General features: G+C 38.7%; 1 protein-coding gene across 2 annotated transcripts; it reads left to right on the plus strand.

The window, feature by feature from the left end:
- Positions 1-1,337: 1,337 nt before the first annotated feature.
- LOC118816919 (sericin-1-like) lies at positions 1,338-4,700 on the plus strand. 2 transcript variants are annotated; one of them, XM_036583521.1, is made up of 3 exons: positions 1,338-1,452; positions 2,320-2,905; positions 4,604-4,700. In XM_036583521.1, exons 2-3 carry the CDS (start codon positions 2,320-2,322, stop codon positions 4,636-4,638), a joined length of 621 nt encoding a protein of 206 aa, XP_036439414.1. In that variant the 5' UTR covers positions 1,338-1,452; the 3' UTR covers positions 4,639-4,700. The 2 variants fall into 2 exon arrangements, with proteins under 2 accessions (XP_036439414.1, XP_036439413.1); XM_036583520.1 differs by lacking the exon at positions 1,338-1,452 and having other exon boundaries at positions 2,140-2,905.
- Positions 4,701-19,150: the final 14,450 nt, after the last annotated feature.

A 19,150-nucleotide genomic window follows, 5' to 3' on the forward strand; every position in this document is an offset into this window, starting at 1 on the left:
GACAAAAATGGCACTCTTTTCAATAGAATGACTCAGACATGCAACACGAGGAGCTCCATTAGCACACACGAGTTGCTTCAGCTCAGAGCTCCGAGCATTAAAATGAAAGAACAAACTACAGGAGCAGCCAAGAGCTTTGATATGATATACAGCATTAGTGTCAATACAGTGCTGTGCCAAAGTCAGAGACCACCATTTCGCTGTTGTCGGAAGAAAACTTTGTATCTACATTTTTGTCGTTTTTCAGTTTTTGACATAATTTGAAAATGCCTGTTGCCCTTTACACTGTGTGTAAAATTTAATGAAGAATGGACCAAAAGAAACAGCCCAAAATTACTTGGAAAGATGTCTGGTTTCACTGACTCACATTAAAAGTAAACGTTTCTCATAGAAATCTGCAGGGATATTATTCTTACACCTCCAAAGTTCCGTCTTAGTAGTTGGTTGTATTTACTTGATCCTTAATGGCTGTTTTGGTTGGAAACACAGTAAATGAATCGTGGTCTGACTTGAGCACGGTACTGTGTGAATGACTTAAGTTTCTTAAAAATTCTGAACTAAATGGAAACTATTAACTAGAAACTTTAACCCCTTTAATGGCCAGATCCCAAAGTTTTATTACACACGTCTCTGATCTAAGAATAGCTCAGTCGGTTTACACTGAAGCCCCTGTAGTTATTGACTAATAAGCCTGGGATTTCAAGAGGTTAAACCGCCCATAGTTTTAACAAAGAAGTCCCAGCTCTGTTGCTAGGTGTGACTAATTGTCTGCAGTTGCTTTTCCACCTGTACATATGAACTAAACTGACCTCCTCATTTGTGCACCAGTATTTTTCTCCTCATGCTTATTCATCCTTGTTTTGGGTTGCTAGCTGACGAAAGCCCCATGAAAAATAGCTCAAAACAATGCACTTGCCTCGGAAGTGTCGGAGGCCCTAATCCGAATGCTCTGTCAAACCCTGTGATTATCAAGCGCGTCAGCACATGTTCATGGGGGGTCAGTAACAATGTTGCTAAAGCCATGGACAACCTCCTGTCCATCACTAGGATCACATACTGCACCATTGTTTATAAGGACTCCCTGGAGACACATCTCTCTGACTGGAGAAAGTCTGGGGCCTGGAGACTGATGCAGTTCTTATTGACAACTCTCAGCAGCCAGACACACAGGGAGCTTAGCTGGGCCAGGGATCAATAGCAGTATTGATTCTAGCATTTCTGATTGTTTAATTGCTGATAACAGTGACAGAACCAAAGTATAATAGCTCTAGTTATCATTTAACATAGAAACGAGTTAACGAATGTACTGTTAGGCCTTGGTAGTAGGTTTTGTAAGGGAGTCTAGCTTTTGTAAGGGGGGAATGTTTTGTATTTCCTAAAGAAACTTTTTGTATTTAAAGAAACTGAAAGGTTCTCACTGGAAGGCTGCATCAACCTGAAGACAAGAGAAAGGTAAAAACCAAATCTGTGAAAAAATATAACTTTATTATAAGCTGATTAGTTCAGTTAAGAGCTACTGTACATTCAAAAGCATGCTTTGTCTTTCTACTGCGGCATTTTATATATATTATGTTGTCGGAAGAAAACCTCATATCTCCATTTTTGTCGTTTTTCATTTTTTGACATAATATGAAAATACTGTTACCCTTTATATTGTGTATGAATTTCATGATCAATGGACTAAAAGAAATGGCCCAAAATGACTTGGAAAGATGTTTTTGTTCTTCACATTGTGTGTAAATTAATGATTTCATAAAATCATGATTAATGGACCAGAAGAAACAGCCCAAAATGACTTGGTGGAGTCTGGTTCCATTGACATTAAAAGTAAAGAAGGTTTTTTCCTTCTCCTGTAAAGTTACCATTTTGGAGATACGAGGTTTTCTTCCGACAACAGCGACATAAAACTCAGAAGTTAAGTGTAGGTTTACTGGTGCTTTTGGATAGTAAATAAAATGGCTATATTTGTGTTGGAAGACATTGTATTCTCTGGTTTCTATCACCACCACTGTAAAGAAATCAGTAAGTTTCCACCTGAACTCCAAATTCCCCTTTAAGACCTGCATCACTTCGTTAATATTGTACAGCTGTGAGAAGGAGGAACTGATTTGCTGGAAGCTTATGTTGCTGGCATTTCGAGTTCCTGAATAGCTGCACTTCATGTTTTTTCACTTTGTTCACTGGGCTGGATTTGACTATGACTATTTGAATTTGACTATGACTTCCTCCAGTATTTCTGTTCCTCGGTGTCCTCAAGTATTCATATAACCATTCATCTGTTTCCATTCTGTCAACACATCTCGTGCTGCGCTGTCGAAGATGGAGCGCTGGAGATTTCCTGTCATTCTTCTCCTGGTCAGCACAGCTCGGATGGCCGCAGCCACTACAACAGATTTAAGCGTTACTTCAGGGTCCGTTACAACTACTGGCAGCTCTTTACCAAGCACAGATACAGCCTCAAGTGTTGGGACTACACCACTGGCTTCATCTGCTGCTACAGGTACTTCTGGAACCACAGGTGCTTCTGGAACCTCTGCAACTTCTGGAACCACAGCTCCAACCGGGGCTACGACTGTTCTTGGAACCTCTGCAACTTCTGGAACCACCATGGTTTCAGCCACTCAGACAACAGGCATCAGCGGAACGACTTCATCCACTGCCTCCGTAACCACATCATCTGCTACAGCGGCCAGCACCACGTCAGGCCCAACAACAACAGCTTCTCAAACCAGTAGGGTGTCCACGATGGCTTCCTCCAACCAAGCCTCCTCCAACCAAGCCACCTCCAGCAGTTTGGCTGCATCAGCAAGCAACAGCACCACGAACACCACAACCGTAATCACTGGCAATGGGAATTCAACCTCCGCATCCTCCCTCCCGCACTGCAGTCAGCTTCTCTCTGCAGGTGAGGAATGTTTAATTATGTAAAGCTTTGAATGATTATCACTCAAATGTGTCAAGTGAACAAAATGGGTTACGTCACATGCAAAACACTTAATCATCCCTATTTGTATGCCAAATGTCAAAGAGATGTCAGTAATCTAACGGAAACGGATATCAACAAATATTTCTTGGGAAATTGTCATTGTGGAGTTGGCGATAGGACAGAAACTGTGCAGTGTTATCTTGTTTAGCCTGCAGGAGCTTCACAGTGACTGCCAATCGTATGAAAATAGAGCCAATATGAAGGAAAGAACAAAAATTATTGTTGCGCTCCGTAAAAATTAGATTGCTACAGGTGCATGAAGGAAAAAAAAACCTGAATTAAATAAAGTAGAAACAGTATTGCTCGCACACTGTTAAAGTCAGACAAGTCTAGCAAACATATACATTTTTATTTCATTAAATAAAGTACAAAAAACAGACACAAACCCAATATGAAGAAAAGAGACAAGACGGCCTCATGACATTTTAGCCGATGATTAACAGTTTAATTCAATATTTTGTTCATTGTATGCAACTATTGAAGTATCAAAGCCTAAATGCCAAATTACTGTTTTGATGGACCATTTTGTCCATGTGCAACCACTTTTCACCTTTTTGAAACTTTTTTCAGTGTAAATGAATATTTTTAACACAAAAACTTTTTTTTTGATATTTTACAGCATATACCTACGCAAATGTTACATATTTGTAAAACCGAACAACTTTGACCCATTCATGTTTGCTAGCCTGCTAGTTTCACAGTAGTAATAATGCTAGCATCATTAACATTTTAATCCATGTGCATCTACTTCAGTGTAACTATTTCTTTTCAAACACATGAAAGATTGAATATGAAAATGATGTATTTGTGATAACATACATACCTTCACCCTTCCATGTGTGCTAGCTTGCTAGCTTTCCAGTAGTGATAATGCTACGGATGCAGCAAGGTGTTTTAAGTTGGGGGTGCTGAAATTTGAGGCAGTATGTTAGTGATGTCATACAAAGTTAATTGCCTTTTTTGCTTCATTTGATTTTTATTGGCAATTTACATCAAACATGAATGTCTGAATGTGCTCTACCATGATAAGACGAGTGCTTATAACTGACACCGCACTCTGTTGCTCACTGTGTTGTCTTCTTCTGGACAAACTTTATGCAAATGAGCTGGGCAATGACCAATCAGATTGTTGATCTGTGCCTTGGTAACCAATTACGTCACACCCATAGACAAACTACACACAAAGCAGGTGATGACATGGGTGGAAAAAAAACAACCGATGTATTGAAAGTGTGGGACGTTATTACCTTATAGATTATTTTTAAGCTTAAAAAACAAAATTAGGCCACTTTGGGGCTCAGAACTAGCATTTAGTGGCATCCGCCTCCAGAGCTGCCGATCATTATTGGGAGGAAAAGCATTTGTTCGCTTTTGTCAGAACAAAACCTTGTATTTCCAAAATGGAAATGGAAAAAACTTACTTTTAATGTAAGTCAATGGAACCAGACGTCTTTCCAAGCCATTTTAGGTCATTTCTTTTTGTCCGTTCATCATGAAATACAAGGTTTTTTTCCGACAGCAGCGATATGCATACGTGAAATTGTAAATTTCTTTAAACATTTCAAAAACTATATATATGTATATATAACTATATATATATACATATTTGTGTTGCAGGTTCCCTGGTGTTCATGCTGTGGTTCATGCCGTGACGAGAGCAGCCAGTTCAGTGAAGCACACCACCACTTAACTGTGATCAGTAACAATAAAAAATAAAAAGCAGTCTTTTTCTTGTAAATTAAAATTTTACATTCTTATTAAAAACAGTTGTTTTCTTTAAAAATAAAAGCATCTTTGAAATGTAAGTCTTGTTCTTTATTTTTAACCTTGTAAATGTTACAATATTCTGCTGAAAACACTCTTAATCTCTGCAGGATTCAGACCATTAAAGGGGATTTTTCAAATTTCTGGCATGATTAAATGGTTAAACAGTCTTTCTCAGTGGTTCGGTGTAAAATGCTCTGTTCTAGGGAAACTTACCAACTCAGATGTCTTTACAGTGGTGGTGATAGGAACCAGGGGTCGCCATGACTACAACACAAACATAGACATTTTATTTACTATCAAGAACCACCAGTGAACCAACATGTAATTTTTTCTATGTAATGCTGAGGATGGTAGAATAGTAATGAATCAGAAATAATAAGTTTTCTTTGGGGTCTGTTTTGCCTTAGAACACCCTTCATGTATCCCTCCACCATGAAAGGATTAAAGCAATTCTGACTCGGTAAGTTTCTCTAGAACGGAGCGTTTCACACCAAACCGCTCTGAATGACTCTGTTTACATCTCAACCATTTAATTATGTAGAAATTTAGAAAAATTTAGAAATATTTTTTTTGTTCAAGTGACTGTTTCAGTTGTAACCCTTGACCTGTATGTGTGTAATAGTGTAAAATAGTTGTATTTAAAAGACTTATCTGGTTCATTCTACAGAAATGTCTGCTGCTTTATCTTTCCATAGGAGTCACTGGTGTTACTGATCCTCATTGGTGTTACACATAATAAAGGGAACACCAGAGACATTTTTAATGAAAACTGCATTTTACAGAATGGCTGCTACAGAGCATCAAACCACATGTTGTCAATCATGGAATATCCACTAAAATATGGAATTTAATCCATTTGCATTCTATTTTTTCACAATTACATAAGAATAAAGTCGGTCACACCAGTGACTTCAGCTAAAAGCTTCATATGAAATCATGAGCTAAATGAGAAAATCTCTTATAACTGAAAGACACAGTGGACTCACCGTGTGCTTTTCTTCATAGATCCTCAGAAAACAGATAAAAGGAAGTCGAGAGATGTCATCAGTGTGACTTTTATTTCAAAATAGATTTTTTGTTACGTGATAACACCAGCGACACGACTCCTGGGGAACTTTCATTATATATTTTATAATATTTATTTGGCATTTATTTTCTTTGTCATTTAATTCATATGTTTCGTAGTTGTGTATAGATTATTGCTGTTAAAATTGCAGAAAAACATGTTATTTACTTTAAAATATGGCCTCAGCCTTTACACACGACTGTGAGGACGAGCTCTGTGGTGCTTGGAATTCTTGGAACTTTTATTATTAGAATTAATTGAATTATCCTTTAGAATTAAACCAGCTGTTTTTGTTACTGTGCCTTTAACTCTGATGTATGTAAAATGAGCTCTGCTCTGATTGGCTGGCCTGTGTTGTACATCATTCAGAAAGCAGTCCAGTCTGAAACCCTCTTTGTAACTTCAGTGTGAAGGGGCAGACCTAAACTGCTCTAGACCCCCTGCTGAAAAAAGACCTTCAGAACTATTAGGATTAAAATCTGATAGTTTTGCTTTCTAATGGATATTGGCTTAGTATTTACCATTAGAGATCACTAGTTTCCTGTAGGATGCATGTAGATCCAATTAAGAAACCATCGAGTCCTTTACACTGGGATATCAGCCCATCAGGAAAACACTAAATACCACTGGAGGCTATTAGACACCACCAGGAACCAGCAGATGGTTTCTAGGATTTTTTTCAGCAGATGTATGTAAATGTATGATTTGTAATGTAATGTCATCACAAAAAATGACTATGGACCGGAGAGCAAACAGTGTGCACAACCTGCATCAATCTCTTATTTAACAATGAGAGAAAATGCTGTTTTCCATGTTATAATCCCTTTAATAGTCATAGTCAATTACGTTCCCGAAAAAAAGAGTTTTGGCGCCACCTGCTGGTTCGCTCAGCATAATGCAGCCTCATTGTGAGAACGCTAAGCAGAGTGGATTGAGGAGGCTGCTGTGGGTGAGTCCTGCTCCTGACAGTGACCCAAATAAAACTGAAATAACAGAGTAAAGTGCAGGAATATTTCCTATTCGCTTCTATATTCAAACGTACCACCAGTTAGAGACGAAAATAAAGAAGTTTACCTGATCAGAAAGCTGTTTCACCCGTTTTACTGTTGGAGTCAACGTACACGAGGCTACGCCATCATTAGCTTGTTATGTTTAGACAGATAAGCCGACTAAATTTCGAAGGAAACTGCACTTTGTGGTTGCCTTACTCTTTGCAGGTAAGTTAGATCATATTTTTTTGCATTTATTATTTTATTTATGCTCTCATGTGCCGTACAGCTCCAGTTTTACCGATAAAATCGGCGTGTGTACAAGCTATCAGGCTAGGGAGCTAATGCTATTGTTCGTGTTCACCACCAGATGGCGGTATTTCTTCGGTTTTCCTCTGTGCGCCTTTTAACACCAGTTAATCATATAAAACCCTAAAAATGTTTGATGCTGAAGTGAAACCTGCTAAATATTGAATATTCCTGAATATACTGTATATCTGATATGGACAACAGTGTATAGGAATGTAATTAAAAAGGTGTGGAATATATTTGATATCATTGTCAGCCTTATTGAGTAATTTAATAAGTTAAAACATCCCAATATATTTTACATTTGGACCAATGAAAGTTAATAATTAGGTGTTTTTGTGAAGAAAGCTTGTGGACACCTGCTCATCCAGCGTTTCTTCTGAAACAAAGGAGATTAGTAGTGAGTTTGTTCCCTCTTTGCTGCAGTGCCAGCTTGTACTCTTCTGGGAAGGCTTTACACTAGATGCTGGAACATTGCTGTAGGGATTTGATTGCTCGCAGCCACAAGAGCATTAAGGAGGTAAGGTACTGATGGTGAATGATCAGTTCTGGGTCACAGAGGTAAGTGACATTGCTCCATCACTCCAAAGCAAGTAAGTACTAAGAACATGTACTCATACTAGTACTCTGTCAAAAAAAATGGTATCAGTGCATCCCTAGTTTTAAGAAAATGATTGGTAGTGAAATGAGTGATGGAATTTTTTTCTCTCTTGGGCCAATAATTTCATAAATCTTTTTTATTTTTAACTAACAATAGCCACACAGAAGAAATGCTTGTAACATACCTTATAAAGGTATGGTTAAAGTAAAAAAAAACAAAAAAACATGTCAACACATATTTTGATGTCTTATTACCAACCTTGTCTGAGCTTATTGGTTCAACATTAAAAGGTAAGTGTTGTCCTTATTCGGTCATGTTAGTTTGTATATTTGGACCTCAACAGATGCACCTCAAGGTAGCCGAATTAACTAAATAGAAGAGCCGTCTGGATACATTGGGGACCCTGAGCTCCACATGGTCTCCAGCTCATTCGTCCGTGAGCCCCTGTGGCCACCTGTACCTGCAAATTCTAGCTGTTTACTACAGTCTAGAATTAGTGTTGCTGTTAGCTAAAAGTATGCGACTGTTCTGGTTAACGTGGTTACGCGTTGTTTGTTGTTTTATACATATATATTCATTTATATTTTATATATGGGGTATGAAATTAAACATGGGTTGGAGGAGCAATATTTTTGGCCCATTTATCATAGAATTTTGAAACAACATAAAGGTCAACTGGCTTTTTCAAATTATCTCAAAAAATGTAAAACATGATCTTAAAAAATAAAAAATGGAGGTATGAGGTTTTGGCCTGATAGCAACAATATATAAAATATAAAACCTTGGTCCCGCAGGACCCTGGGCATGGTTCATGAAACCCCCAGGACCCCCAGCCTTGCATGTTTTTGATTTATGTGTTTTCCTGCTAAAACACACTCACTCAGGAAGGGCTTAATTAAGTGAATTAAGCATATTAGTTGGGACTAGGGCAAACAATAAAATGTGCAGGGCAGGGGGTCCCCTGCGACCAGTGCTGGGAACCATTGACCTACATATTTGCTGTTATTTAACCAGGTCAGTCAGTTTGCATTCAATGCTATGCTAGAAAAATTCACTGGAGCGGTTCTGTAGCCTGGTCTGCCAGTGGTTTGATGCTGAAATACGAAATGGCATTCCAAGAATTTTTTAGGGAGGCTATACCAGTATCAGTCCAGTTCCTGTGTTGCCAAGTGGGGCAGTGAGGACACAGTGGATCCAGAGTCCTCAACGGCAGAGGAGGGTTCCACAGTGCTGAATTGGGCTCTGGAGAGCACCTGCAAGCCAGTGGTGGGTTCCACAGTATCGCCCAGATCTCCAGAAAACACCAGTGAGACAGCACAGGGTTCCACGACTCCACCCAGTGTTACTGAGAATGCTGGTCTGTTGATGCCTGCCCTCAGGGCTCTGCCCGGTGTTATGGAGAGTACTCACCCATCTGCCGTCAAGGCTCAGCCCAGCGCTCCATAGAGCACTGACCAGTTAAAACATGCCTTCATCACCCCCAAGCTGCAACGCCAGAGGTGGCTCACCAAGACACCTCGTCAGTGGTGACTCCAAGATCCCCGTTTCCTGTATTGGCTCCTGGAGCTGCCACTCCAGTGCTGGTCTTCGTTCCAGCTCCATGCAGGGCTCCAGTGCTGGGCCCACGCAAGGCTCTTGTTCCTTCAGGCTGCCCCAATTCTGGTTCTCCAGGCAGCTCCCGTGCTGCCTCCCTGTCCTGATCCAGTGCCGGCTTCCTGAGCTGCTGCTCCACCTGAGGTGCTTCCGTGTGCAGGCTACCTGTGCAGATTCTCTGTTCTCTTCCCAAGCTGCTACTTTTCCAGTGCTGATTCCCTGTGCATCTCCTGTGATGGCTCCCTGTCCTTATCTGGTGATGGCATCTCCAGCTGCTGCTCCTTCTTTGGTGGTCCCCTGTGCAGCTCCTGTGCTGGCTGCCTATCATCTTCCGATGCCAACTTCCTGAGCTGCTCCCTGTCCTGCTTTGGTGCCAGCTTTTTGGACTGCTCCTGCTGTGCCGGCTTCTGGAGCTGCCTCAGTACTTGCTTTTAGGACCACTTCTCCAGTGCTAGTCTTAGGACTGCTCCTCCTGTGCTGGTTCCCAGAGCTGCTCCTTCTGTACCAGGCCAGTAGATGGCTCCATTGCCGTCTTCCCAGTGCCTCAGTCAATGGGCCCACGTTGCTGGTCCTGTCTCTGTATCCTTCGTTGCCCCGGTTAATGACCTGCCCTCCCCTTTGGACGTTCTGCTGGTTGTGGCTGGGCCTCCTCATGGTCCAGGCCCGCCTTCTATTGTGCACTTCAGGAGCTGCACCTTAGGATGGGAGGTTCTGTCATGTTGTCTCCCCCCTCTGGAAAGACTCCACTTGGACTCTCCCTGGCTACACCCACTCACACAACACTTGCACCCCTGCAAGTGATCTGGGAATTAGTAACTCTCTGTGACGGGCTGTGACTATAACTGCATTACCACAATACTGTGATCATTTAATGCCTACTGTGGGGTTGAACTCATTACATGCATAAATAGACACATTCCATGCATTGATATTTGGCTGGGGGAGCCCACTGATAGGTTGTGCTAACAGAGAAGGGGAAGGGGGATCAGCTTTTGCTCCAGCACTAGTCACTCGACTTTACGCTGTCCTCTAAACCAGGGGTGTCAAACTCAACCACTAAAAGGGCCGTATTAAAAAAATCTCAACAAATCCGTGGGCCAGAGAATACTATGTTTTTATTTCATTTTTAGTTAACGTTTTGCTTTGATCTGAACTGGCCATTGTATTCAAAATGTGTCAAACTAAATTTAATCGATTAGTCCGGCATTCTAAAGCATTTCTGAACACAAGTTTTTATTATAAAATTACAAACAGTACATATGAACACCCTGTTTCACTCTGTGATTTCTGGAAAACGGGTGATTTGTTTGGAGCAGCTTTTTAATGAAATAAGCTAATATAGAAGTGGTTAAACAATAGATAAAGCAGCATAATAAAAATAAAGAAATGACATATAAAGTGAAAAACTAGCCAAAATGTAAAATGCATTTTTGGTAGTTTTCAGGTAATGTCGAAAGGCAAATAATTTAGGTTGAAGTGGTTCAGCTGACGGAAAAAGCTAGGTTCCCTGGTCTTGGGTGTTATACGTGAAAATAAATGCCCTAAATTTGAAGTTAACAAATTGTGTTAAAGTGAAAATGCGCGTCCTAATTTTGACTGTTGTCAGTACTCAAAACAAATGTAGTAGAGCTCATACGGCTAGACTTTAAGACTTTGTCAGCACTTGAATTTGGCCTGTGATTAATGAGGATCTGGACGTGTGTCATCCCTGTGATGCACTGCCGACCTGTCCAGGGTGTATCCTGCCTTTCACCTATTGACAGCTGGGATAGGCTCCAGCACCCCCCACGTTCCAGAAGGAGAAGTGGCTTAGAAGTGTGTGTGTGTGTGTGTGTGTGTGTGTGGACATGTCATGTGTGAACTAAATTTTTTTTTTTTTTAATATAAACACGAAGCCTGCGGGATTCCACATTGTGTTTACATGCTCAGAGTGTGTATATACTTGTTCATAGTGTAATTGAGTAATGTAACAGTATAATGGTAAATATTAAGCTATTCAGGTAAAGGCCCAGTAAATTTGCAGTTATGTTCTTAGAATCATGTCGTCTACTGTTTCTTTGACGTTAGATGTTCGTACAGCTAAAAGAACATCTGGCTTACGTGTGCTGATATATACAGTCATGTGAAAAAGTGTTTGTCCCTTCCCAATTTGTTCTATTTTTGCATCATGGCTATCTGTCACACTTGAATGTTTCAGATCATCAGACTATTTTTAATATTAGAAAACCCAGGTAAACACACGATGCTATTTTTTAAATGATGATTTCATTTAATGAAGAAAAAATGCATTTTAGCCCTACCTGGCCTTACATGAAAAAGTAATTGCCCCTTAGCTATTAAATGTGGACCCATTACATTGAAAAAAAAACAAAAATTTACAAATAAAACCCAAAGTTTAGGGGTCATCAGGTGGGATCATCTGAAGTAAATGGCTGGTTAGGCTGGTGGAAAGTGGTGTGTGCTTAGTGGAAAATGATGAGCTGACGAGATGACTGTTATAAAAGATGTGATGGAATTCCCCAGCGCTGCTGTTTACCTTTGCTTTCTCTTTTAACCTTGTGTGTTGTATGAATTGGTAGCAGGTTGATTGTCATTAGACAGGTTAACCTGTCATTTAATCATTTTAAATTCCTCATTAGTCGTATAAATACACCTTGCCTATTGTGATGAATTTCTTTTATTGTTTTAGTTGTTCTTTCTCTCCTTTTGTTGCCTTTTGTTGTCATTTCTGTTGGAAATTTGCTTGTCAAAAGTTTGAATAATATGCGCAGTATTTTTCCGTTCAACTAGAAAATCATGCAGATTTTAATAATGTTTTTAAAAACTGGGTCTAAAGACTAATTAAAGGCTGTTATTGCTGAAATTCTTGTCTACAAAAATGATCCAAATGAAGAACTTCCAGTCGAGCATCATTGGTTGCTGTTGCTGAGTCTGTTTACCTGTTTTATGCTTTATATGCTCTGTAACTGGACTTTATTCTGTCTTTACTAGATGAGGTTAGCATATAAATAATAAGCTCAATAATACTGCAAAAACGGGCTTTCAATTCAGATGTTTCCAGCTGGAATCACGTTAAAACTGCTTGTAGAATGAAGAATGTTGCTTGTGTTTGTATATATGTGTGTGTGTGTGTGTATATATATATATGTATATATATATATATATATATATATATATATATATATATACCTGTTGCAAGCCTCACATGCCGGTGTTCAGGCTAAAATTCGCATCAACTGTGATTATACAACACGGTTGGCTTGGCACCTATGCTACAAGTTCCTGTAGTGATGCTAGCAGAAATCACCATTAGCTAGCAGCTAATTGGACAATGCAAAGCTACTTACAAAGTCTCTACATTTAACATACATACAACCTCAATTCCCAAAAAGTTGGGACGCTGTGTAAAATGTAAATAAAAACAGAATGCAATGATTTGCGAATCTCGTAGACCCATATTTTATTCATAATAGAACAGAACACATATCAGATGTTAAGTGAGACATTTTACCATTTCATGAAGAACATTAACTCATTTAGAACTTGATGGCAGCAGCGCATCTCTAAAAAAAAATTAGAAAACTAAGTGGTACATTAACACTGGAGGAGCAATTTATAACTAACTCACATGACTGGGTATAAAAAGAGCATTTTAGAGTGTCTCTCAGAAGCAAAGATGGGCAGAGGTTCACCAATTTGTGAAAAACTGCATCTAAGAATTGTGGAACAATTTCAGAAAAATGTTCCTCAGCAAAAAATTGCGAAGACTTTGGATATCCCATCATCTACAGTACATAATATCATCAAAAGATTCAGAGAATCTGTAGAAATCCCTGTACACAAAGGATTAGGCCCTTGGTCAGTATTGGATGCTTGTGATCTTTGGGCCCTCAGGTGGCGCTGCATTGAAAACAGGCATGATTCTGTACTGAAAATCACTGCATGGGCTCAGGAACACTTCCAGAAATCATTGTCTGTGAACACAGTTCGCCCTGCAGTCCACAAATGCAAGGTAAAGCTGTATCATACAAAGAAGAAGCCATATGTCAACACGACCCAGCAACGCCACCATCGTCTCTGGGCCAAAGCTCATTTAAAATGGACTGAGGCAAAAAGGAAAACTGTTCTGTGGTCAGATAAAACAACATTTAAAATTCTTTTTGGAAACCAAAGACGACGTCCTGCGGCCTCAAGAGGAGAGGGAACATCCAACTTGTTATCAGCGCACCGTTCAAAAGCCTGCATCTCTGATGGTATGGGGCCCTTTCAGTGCTGAACAGTATATAGAGGTTTTAGAACAACATATGCTGCCATTCAGACAATGTCATGAAACATCATGAAACTACAAATCCAGCAAAGAAGACCCAGGACTGTTGAGCAGCTAGAATCCTACATCAGACAAGAATGGGACAACATTCTTCTCCCAAAACTCCAGCGATTGGTCTCCTCATTTCCCAGGCATTTACAGACTGTTGTTTACAGAAGAGGGGATGCTACACAATGGTAGACACGGCCCTGTCCCAACTTTTTTGAGATGCGTTGCTGCCATCAAGTTCTAAATGAGTTAATGTTTTTCATGAAATGGTAAAATGTCTCACTTTCAAGATCTTATATGTTCTGTTTTGAATAAAATATGGGTCACTGAGATTTGCAAATCATTGCATTCTGTTTTTTATTTACATTTATTTACATTTTACACAGCATCCCAGCTTTTTTGGAATCAGGGTTATACATAAAAAGATACACATGGCTGGTGATTATTTTAAAACTGTACCTGGTTCGCAGTATGAACAAAATTGAGGAGTTGATGAAATGACTGTAATCATCCATGCTTTGACTTTTTACATCCATGCTAGCACATGAGTTCTGCGCTCCATAGATTCTAACATGTACAGTATATGCTTGAGTATGTTGAAATAAGTTATTTCTTGCTGTTTTAGAACTGGAGAACCAAGTGGGGAAAATCTCCCACTGTACTGTGACTGCTGCTTTCTTCATCTCTACATGTGGGCATTTTTCCAGATTTTAGGACACTTCAGGAGTTATGAATATTAAATATTACATTCATGTCACACTGTACTGTTTGTAAGCTCACGTCCTTTGAAAACTTTGTCGTGTAGTTCAACCATGAACACCTGTAAACTGATTCCTGTAAAATAATACTAATATATTTTAAAAAATTTAAATTTGTATTATATGAATTTTCTATTTAAGTGAGCTCAGCTCCCATGCAAATAGCTCATTAGGAAATAAGTGTTCAGGTTATTCAATTTAGAAACCAAATTACACATGATGTGTTTTTTTTACACATTATTTTATTTAATCAGTATATTCTTTATTTTGGTATGATGTTATGGTACTTGGCCATAATTACCTATAATAATGCTTACATGCTTTCAACAGACATATGTTCTGATATCACTTGTAGAAGTTGGTTTCTTTTATTTTCTTTTGATGCATTAGGTTTGAGTCTGTTCAGATGGGGTGACTAAATGTAGAAAGTGATAATTATTCACCATATTTCAGTTCTGAAAGATATTTTTGTTTGTACATCCCATGGCTTTATGCGGGGAAAAATGAACTTATGTTTGATATCAAAATACACCAGCAGCAGGAAATCAGAATAGAACGTTGATGACTGTCCTCTAGAGGGCAGCCAAGCTCAACACAATGACAAACATGAGCAACCTTTCATTTACACAAAGAATATTATAATTTGCATCAGCTAGCTAGGTTATTGAAAGCTAAACATAACTAGTTATGTTTAGCTTTCAATATATATATTTTCAATATATCAATATATCTAGCAGTAACAGTAAGGCTGTCTGAGTAAGAAATCACTGTGATTAGAACTATTATTTTGAAGCACATAAGCACATAAGACTGTTCTCGGCCCAAGTAAGTCAGCCTTTTTGCAAAGTGTTTTATTGTAACTGTCGTTTTTCACATTACTTGGATAGACATTCATGAAAAAAGACAGAAAAATTGCATATTTCACTTATACATTCAGTGTAAGGGATACACTAGTTCAGTATGCATAAGACTGAACAATATGCTTCTGTCTCTCATAAACCTTGCACTTAAAAGGAACTCCAGTTGGTTTTACCTTTAAAAATAATTGATTTTCACTATTTTAACATACCTTAGGTTACAGCTTTTGCTCTAAATTTTAGTCTTCAAATTTTCAGTAACTTTCAGTTTTCATCATGATACAGTTCATTCACAATAATTAGCATGAATAAAAACAAGAATTTATTGTTACTTTGCTGAAAAAAGTGAAGAAATCTTCTGAGTATAATAAAGAGATGTGTTATCTGGCTGGTCAAGCAATATTGTGCTTCTGACACTTCTAAATACATGAATTATTATCAGTTTGCAGAGAGCCTGTTCTGTTTTGAATGTAAAGGCCTCTTGTGACCTTCATGTAGGTTAATACTTCATAGCCATTTCATTTGTAAGTAGGCAAAAGAGAAAACTCTGAATTAAGAGTGACATTTTATCCGCTTCTCTTTATTTCACATTTTTCTATTAATGATGTGATGTGTATTGGCTAGTATTATGACATAAGAAGCTTCCAAAAAACCGGACACTTCTGTGGAACAGGTTTTTCAAACTTCTAAACAAGGGGAACTTTATATCAAGAGAGGTAATGGTGTCTAGTCCCAATGAGCTGAGGTTTAGCACCTCCCTCACCAGTTCATTCACAGTCCTTGGTGACTGAAGACGGATTAGCAGTAGAAATATCACATGTTTCTCAATTACCTGCACATCTCCACCACTGCTATTAGCTGACCTCAGTGCACTTACTGCCCCCTGGATATTCGTCTTGAGTAATTCTTGAACCTGGTACTTAATTTGAAGTTGAATTTACGATGCCTGAGCAGCGTAACCACTGCCTCTCTTTTTTAGAGTGGACACTGCACGATTGTACAAAGCAATGGCCACCCAGCAAGGATCCTCTTGAATGGCTCTTGTATACATCTCGATACTCTCAACAAGCTTGCCTTGATCACGAAGTCTGTTGCCAGATCTGATGTAATGGTAGACCATAGATGAGGGGGACCGTTTAGACTGCAGTTTTTTCAATGCACTTTGCAAGTATTCTCCTAACTGCTGCCTCAGTGTCTCTATAGGTTCATCCTCTCTGAATTTCATCAAGAGCCACATGCCCCAGCACTCATGAAGTGAAGACACTGTGTCCTCACGGCTGCTGGCACACAGATCCTGGTTGTAAATGGTGTCCAGCATGTCAAGGTAGTCAGAAAAGAGCACCTCTTTTTTGGTGATTTTTGGAATGTCTTTTTGAAGAAAACTTGATTTATTGATTTCTACCACTGTATCCCGGGCATGTTTGGCCACCTCAAGGGTGGTTGAACCTACTGGCACTTGAATGCTGAGTAAGACTTTCAGGGTATATGCCATTGCCTCACAGTTCTGGTTTTTAGGATTTTTTCTGATAAGCTTTAAAGGCTTCTGCAAACATATTCTCAGTTAATTTTGATGGAAGAAGAGTGGATGTGACTCATTTCATGATTCAGGCAGCTCAGTATTGAGAAGAGAGATGTTTGAATCTTCATCACATGTTTGAGTGATTCGGAGAAGTGACTGGAGCATATGATGAGCCGAGCCGATCCTGGGCTTCCTTGCCGTGCTGTACGACCAAAGGCTTGGTTCTCCACACGTGTGTTTAGGGGCAGAAAGGTTTGTAGCACAAACAACTCTGTTACCTTAGAGTTGTCCATGTTGTTGTTTGTGTAGAGTTTCGGTTTTTCTATTGATATTATTTCTGTAAGGGCTCTGTAGTAAGTTTCTGCTTGCTTAATAGTTTCACAGATTGTACTATTTACAATTAAATATAGGGTTTAAATGATTTGCCACAACTTTTCCAAGACCTCTGATATAAAAGAAAGATTAGAGATAGGTCTATAATTTGGTAGCTTTCTTAATCAGAGGTCTAATTACTGCTAGTTACTGCTAGTAGACTTTTTGAAATATAGCTAAGGCTAAGAGAAGTTTACTATTGACAGAATAGGCTTGGTTATTTCTGGCAAAATTTCTTTGAGTAAACCTGCAGGAATTGGATCTAATATGCAAGTAGCAGATTTTGAAAAGGAAATAATTTTAACTAGCTCTGCTTGTTGAAGTAAGGTAAACGATTCCAGCCTCTCTGCAATAGTTACAATATTCTCAAGATCTGGATTGGCCTTGTAAGGCAGCAGGTTTGTAGGGTTTAACTGTGTGTTCTGAAAAATTCATAAAATCATTGCTGCTATAGACTAATAGCATCTGGGGTTCAGTAACTGTTTGGTTCTTGGTTAATTTAGAAATTGTGCTAAATAATAATCTAGGATTATCCTTATTGTTTTCTATGGGAGAGGAGAGATAGGTTGAGCGTGCTAAAGTAAGTGCCCTTCTGTAGTCGATAAGGCTCTCCCTCCAGGCGGACTGGAATACTACTAGTTTAGTCAGGCGCCATTTTCACTCTAGTTGTCTGACAGTCTGTTTTAAAGCTAGAGCAGTCAGTACTCCAGGCAGAAGAACAATCGTTGTTTTTCTATAATTTCATGTGGTAGTTTAATTTGTGTTAATTCAAATATGCATATCAGTTCATAATATGTGGAGGTATTTACAAAACTGTGAACTACCAAAATGGGTCCTACCCTTTTAGTGACATTCATATCTTCTCACATTAGAAAGCTATTCTTACTAGCCTGTATGATCACGCTTTGGCATAGTTGTCAGTGGACAGTCTCTTTATTTAATGTAATTAAACATACTAAAATGTTATGTAAAATATTAAACCTAATTGTACATTTCTGGATTGTTTTGCATTTTGCAGGGATCATGTCAAAGTACAGAAAAAAACTCTTTTATATAGACACATTTTAGGTGTAATGTATTTACACCTAAGAAGTAAGAGACTGAAACATACAATTGCTCAGTGCCAGGTACTCCTTAAATGTAGCTTCTAGATGAATGGCGTCATGTCTGTGTATCAAATTTGTGTGGCCCAGCATACATGGCTGTATAGCAGCAACTGGCAAAAACAATGTGAAAAGTAAACTTTGTGTGCTCTGCTATTGAATGCCACAAGTACGTGATATAAAACTCTACACTGTAAAAAAATTATGCAGTTCTTAAATTCAATAAAATAAGTAATTGGGTTAGCTCAAATTAAATTGAACTTGTAATATTAATTTAACAGAAGGATAATTTGTTTTACATCTGTTAATCCAATAGTATTAATTATTAAGTTCAGTGAAGTTAACCTGTTTACTTAATTTTTGTAAATACTAAAGCTGCGTAATTTCTTACAGTGCACATCGATTAATGCTGGATACCTGACTCATGATCCTTTTTTTAAGACTGCAGATTTCTATTTGTTAACATTACCCTCACCACACTGGGAAAGTGGAATAAAGGTTTTTACGCTTGTTGAAATATACAGTTACAGCGATTATAATTTTTTTTGGTGGTTGCTTAAGCTTGTTTTGTTGGACTGTTACACATTTAAACTTGCAATAAGGTCCAGTAGAAACCAAATCAGAATAGAAATTCCAGTGCAAACAGACTCCAATTTCCTTTTAATTTAAAAACAGATCGTATTAACATGAAACTAATGAAACTTGGTGTGGAATATTTGGCCTCTTTTCCATTGCAGGGCCAAACTGTTCTGAGCACGGAGGGTCACAGTTCTGGTGGACACGGACACGGTTTGATACAGATCACATAAAAAACCGGGCTCAGTGCTGTTTTTTTCGACATGGATAGCTAACTGCTACAGAACCGTTAGATGGGAAGACGTAACAATGTAGCTATTCGCTGATTGGTTCTATGTT

Source organism: Colossoma macropomum, unplaced genomic scaffold, assembly GCF_904425465.1.
Source record: "Colossoma macropomum unplaced genomic scaffold, Colossoma_macropomum, whole genome shotgun sequence".
Taxonomy (NCBI): domain Eukaryota; kingdom Metazoa; phylum Chordata; class Actinopteri; order Characiformes; family Serrasalmidae; genus Colossoma; species Colossoma macropomum.